Source organism: Capricornis sumatraensis, chromosome X (assembly GCF_032405125.1).
Source record: "Capricornis sumatraensis isolate serow.1 chromosome X, serow.2, whole genome shotgun sequence".
Taxonomy (NCBI): Eukaryota; Metazoa; Chordata; class Mammalia; order Artiodactyla; family Bovidae; genus Capricornis; species Capricornis sumatraensis.
In genome coordinates, this window is record NC_091092.1 from 109,263,941 (window position 1) to 109,268,950 (window position 5,010).

The window sequence follows — 5,010 nt, forward strand, 5'->3', positions numbered from 1 at the left end:
TCATGGCATCAGGAATATCCCAACCCAGTGCACATGCTAAGTGTCTATTGAAATTCAGTGCACTGCTATGATGTGTAACTCATTTTTATTGTCAGATAGGATAACGCTGTTTGACTTTTTGATATTTCCTTTTATTATGAAACAGAAATTTGGGAAAGCCCAATAATTTCTTCAGGAACAAGTAATTCAGTTCCGATTGTTACATGTAGATTCAGGTTGTTAAACATAAATAACTCTAAAAGTGGACATGACACAGCTGACAGTTGTCCGTCACTGTAACACTTTATATATCCGAGAATTCAGATCTCACATAGAATCATCTGCCTCAGAGTGATCCACTGCAGGCCCACGACAAATAGGGCAGGTTGAATGTTCTGCCAGCCATTGATCAATGCACTGATAATGGTACTCATGGGAGCATGGTAGGATGCGTAGCATGTTGCCTGCGGTGTATTCTGTGATGCAAATGGTACAGATTTTAGTTGCATCTTCCTCTTCAGAAAATCTTAAAGGCAAGTTGTTAATCTGCAGTTCGCTAAGGCCTCTAGGTTGGTGTGGGTCTACTTCATGTAATAAGATAAATCGTCCCAGATTAAGGGAAGACCCAGAGTCGCTATCGTCATCTATTATTGGGGTCATTCGTCCATCTTCTTGCCCGGTCTCTGATAAGCCTGTTGATGAGCTTCCTTCTTCACTGTCTTCAAACATCAGTGAGCTAATTTCCGAATCTTCATCACTTGATCTAAAACCAGACATTTGATTAAATGTGGCACTATAAATATCGTAGGGGCTTGAAACTGATGTCAGTAGCAAACTTGAATCAGAATCATACCTAGCATTTGAAGCCGAACGAGGTCTGCTATCACTACCATTAGGTCCACGTCTTTCATTTGGTGACTGTGCCCTTCCCATGTTTTCACTTGGACGTGAGACACTATGCTCTGAAATACTGCCACTGTCCATAAAGTTACTTGAGTCACTAAATACTGTCATTGTCTGACATAAAATAGTCTGAGTTGTAACAGACATTATACCACTTATGCTAGTACTTAAGCTAGTATTTAAAATTAAGCTAGTATTTAAAATTCTATAAATGGAATTTCTGATGGTATTGGCATAAACACTCTCATTCGCCTCATGAGAATCTGAAGACATAGGCTCCAGTTCTTCTTGCCCACTTTCTGAAGTGGTGGTGTTGTTTGGTAAGTCCGATGTTAACTGAGTTCTACTAACTTCTCTGTATCTCTGAGAACATGCTGGACAATTAACTGGACAAGGACTGAAGGGTCTGGTTGGATTTGTCTCCCTCACTTCCCAAGATTCACTACTGCCCGTTGTGTCTGAATAACATTCTCCAGGAACAGCATTCCTAGTTCTAGAAGTTTCAGTAAGACCCCTATTTTGCAACTCATGTCCAGGCATTTGCTGTCTCAATGTTTCTTCATGCCCAGTTCTAGAAAATGTATCATTCTCACTTATGAGAGGTTGCTTAAAAGTCTGAGATGGTATATCTTCATTCATTCTTTGAAAAAGTTCCCCCAGTGAATGTGAAGGTGTCCAACTGTCAGTCCTTGCTCTCGTTCTCCGAGAGTCTGGGCTCCTACTTCTTGGTCGTCTCTGACTTCTAGTCGGTGGGACTTCCATTAATGTTTCCATTGTATCGTGTTCTGATGCAGATGCTGTTGTAAATAGTGACTCAGATTGTGGATTTTCCACTTGCCTTTGGCTGTCTTCCGTATCTTCTCTTCTGGGAAGTTTTGCAGATGCTACATATTCATTTTCTGGATTTGAGTTTTCATCATCACACTCAAGATTACTATCTAAGCCAAATCTGAGCTCATCACTGTTAGCACTAATTTGGATCTGTTCTCTCCAAGACTGATTTTCTTTTTGTTCACTTGTCACATTTTCAGTTTGTCTGGAAGTGGTAAGCCAGTCTAGAAGAGAGTCCTCACTGGATTCATTATCTGAAGCATCTCTTCTATCTGTTAATTTAAAAAAATGGGGGGAGGGGCCATAAAAGAACTACCAAAATTGGAACTATCATAAAATAGCACTCTGAAACTTTGTTTAGAAAGCAAACAAAAATGAGAACTTAAACACTCAGATGTTTTCAACTGATTTCACATTTACTTTATGTTATACTTTAAAAGTTAATTATCTTTAACTTTAAAGTTAATACTTTAAAAGCTTTATTATCTAGATTTATAAGTAAAGGCAGGGAAGTTTCAATTCCATCTGAAAAAGAGTACACTAATCCTAGATAAATTTAGAGAGGTTTTTACAAAGGGTATCTGAAGGAAGTCTGTTTTTCAATAGTTTGTCATATACACAGCCCTGTATACCACTGTGGGAGGAATGTCAAGAGACAACATTTTTTTTTCAGTCCACTGTCAAAACACCAAAGCAATTAAACCAGGTAAACACCAGTTAAGGTACAGTGCTAGTATTTTAATTCAACTGATACTATTGTCTGATTCTCATTAGTCTCCAACATTACTACTCCTAGGCTCCTATATGCTTTTGATAATGTATAAGTTGTTTTAAAATACAAGATTATTGCCCAAATATGAGCAAAGTTTATAGGATTAAAAGTATTTGAATTTTGAATACTTCTTAATATTACCAAGGTTTTTAATTGGCATTAAGCTGAACGTCAGATCAAATGAATAGACTGAACCTAGCATGGTGCATATAAGACCACATTCCAGAACCTAAGTATTATAGTATCCTCTTCATTAGGTAGTAAAATCCTCTATTTTACACTGGGAGAGAAGGCACCATATCTGAGGTTCCAGCAGGGTTTCTCAGCCTTAGAACTATTTACATTTTAGCACTGGGCAATTATTATTTTGGGGAGCTACCCTGTGCATTGTGTCATATTTGGCAGCATCCCTGGTCTCTGCCCACTAGATGCTAGTAACGCCCATGCTTCCTTCTGTGACAACCAAAAATATCTCCAGCTATTGTCAAATGTCCCTTGGGGTGGGGGAGAGCAAAACTGTCCCCAGTTGAGAACTACTTGATTAAAATATAAAATATTTCTTTTTGCTATTTTTTTACATGTCTATATAGATAGAGAGGGCTTCCCTCATAACTCAGTTGGTAAAGAATCTGCCTGCAATGCAGGGGGCCCCAGTTGGATTCCTGGGTCGGGGAGATCCGCTGAAGAAGGGATAGGCTACCCACTTCAGTATTCTTGGGCTTCCCCTGTGGCTCAGTTGGTAAAGAATCCGCCTGCAAAGCAGAAGATCTGGGTTCCATCCCTGGGTTCCATCCCTGGGTTGGGAAGATCCCCTCCATTCCAGTATTCTGACTTGGATATTTCCATGGACTGTATAGTCCATGGGGTTGCAAAGAGTCTGACACTACTGAGTGACATTCACTTTCATGCTGCTGCTAAGTCGCTTCAGTCGTGTCCGACTCTGTGCGACCCCATAGATGGCAGCCCGCTAGGCTCCTCCATCCATGGGATTTTCCAGGCAAGAGTACTGGAGTGGGGTGCCATTTCCTTCTCCAATGCATGAAAGTGAAAAGTGAAAGTGACGTCGCTCAGTCGTGTCCAACTCTTAGTGACCCCATGGACTGCAGCTCACCAGGCTTCTCCATCCATGGGATTTTCCAGGCAAGAGTACTGGAGTGGGGTGCCATTGCCTTCTCCATCACTTTCATAGATAGAGAAAATAATTTGGGACATAGGAGGACCTTTCCATTGAGGTACAAAACCAACCAACAAACAAAAACCAATAGTCTACTTCACACTATTTCCCAATTAAAACAATCCAAATGTGAATCAGGGAAAAAAACCTACCCTGGCATTCTCACCGCAAACCAAGTAAATGTCAGTTCTTTTTTATGAGAAGTTCCTTACCAAATAATGTATGCCACTTCTGTATAATTTACTATTTACTGTTATGAAGTCATTATTAATACTATGAAGTTCCTTTTTCATCCCATCCAATTCCCCCCAAAGAGAAATATACCTGTATTTTCATCTGAGTTTCGTCGTAGATTTTCTTTCATTATTTGAAGCCTCTTCTGCAACTCTTCTTCCGTACTTTCACCTAGGGGGCCGAGCAAATTGTTGTCCCTCATAAGTATGTAATCTTCCTCACTCAGATCACTTACGAATCGGTAGTAATCATCTTCTCGAGCCAATCGGTCTGTCTGACCTCTGTGTCGGACCGAAACTCTGTCTTCTTCATCGTTGGAGTCTGAGCTTTCCATCTCGATGAACAGCTGGGAAATTATCTGAATTTCATGACATAAGGCTGAAACGCAAAAACCTCTACAAGCAATTTTCAGCTTCTACTTCCGCCTGGGAGTGACCCGAACACACTCAGTTGGATAACCATCCGCCTAGGTTCCCCCCTGCTCTGCTACTCAGCTACGGCACCTCAGCTCTGCAGCCTCTGGTGAGGCAATAATTGAGATTCGCCTCTACCTCACAACTAGCTTAGGCGTTGCCTAGGCATCCATTGTCTTCCTTAGGTAACTGAGTAGGGACTGGATTCAGGTTGGGTTTCATTTCATTCAAAAGCAGCCAATATTTCTGAGGGTTTATAATGTACCAAGCACCATTCTTCACTGTCCGCCCCACCACCACCACCTCCACACCCCCCGCCCCCCGCAGACTATTCTCAGACTTTCAGAAGGCTTTTTCATTCGCTACATTTAATATAACAACCTGCTTCAAAATGCCATGCCAAAGTCAGCCTCATTAAATGTAGCATTTCTCATTTTCAGGTGCCGAGGGACCGCTCTCTTTTCTCTTCGTGAATTCCTCAGATCGTAGACTCTCACGAAGAAAGTAGTTCACAATTTTTGATAATTCCCCAGGGTCTTAGTTGAATCTCTTCAGTGCGTCCTCTCCCTTTCAACTCTTAATGGTTTCATCTTGATTATACGACCCCTCAATCCTGTTTGAAACAAACAGAAAACACCATAACTTGGGCAGGCTTTTCTGCTCATCCAGGGAATTTCTTCTCCACAAAAGCATTCGCTTTCGTT

The 5,010-nt window shown here is 41.1% G+C and overlaps 1 protein-coding gene across 1 annotated transcript; it reads right to left on the bottom strand.

Moving 5' to 3' along the window:
• Positions 1 to 306: 306 nt before the first annotated feature.
• On the bottom strand, positions 307 to 4,227 carry LOC138070728 (E3 ubiquitin-protein ligase RLIM-like). Its single transcript, XM_068961950.1, has 2 exons — positions 3,984 to 4,227; positions 307 to 1,985 (listed from the first exon to the last, which is right to left on the bottom strand). Exons 1-2 carry the CDS (start codon positions 4,225 to 4,227, stop codon positions 307 to 309), a joined length of 1,923 nt encoding a protein of 640 aa, XP_068818051.1.
• Positions 4,228 to 5,010: the final 783 nt, after the last annotated feature.

Excerpts from the sequence above, each read along its gene's own strand:
- LOC138070728 (XM_068961950.1), bottom strand. The coding sequence starts at position 4,227 with ATGGAAAGCTCAGACTCCAACGATGAAGAAGACAGAGTTTCGGTCCGA. Across the intron at positions 1,986-3,983 it reads AAACTCAGATGAAAATACAG|ATAGAAGAGATGCTTCAGAT; the intron begins GTATATTTCTCT and ends TTAAATTAACAG.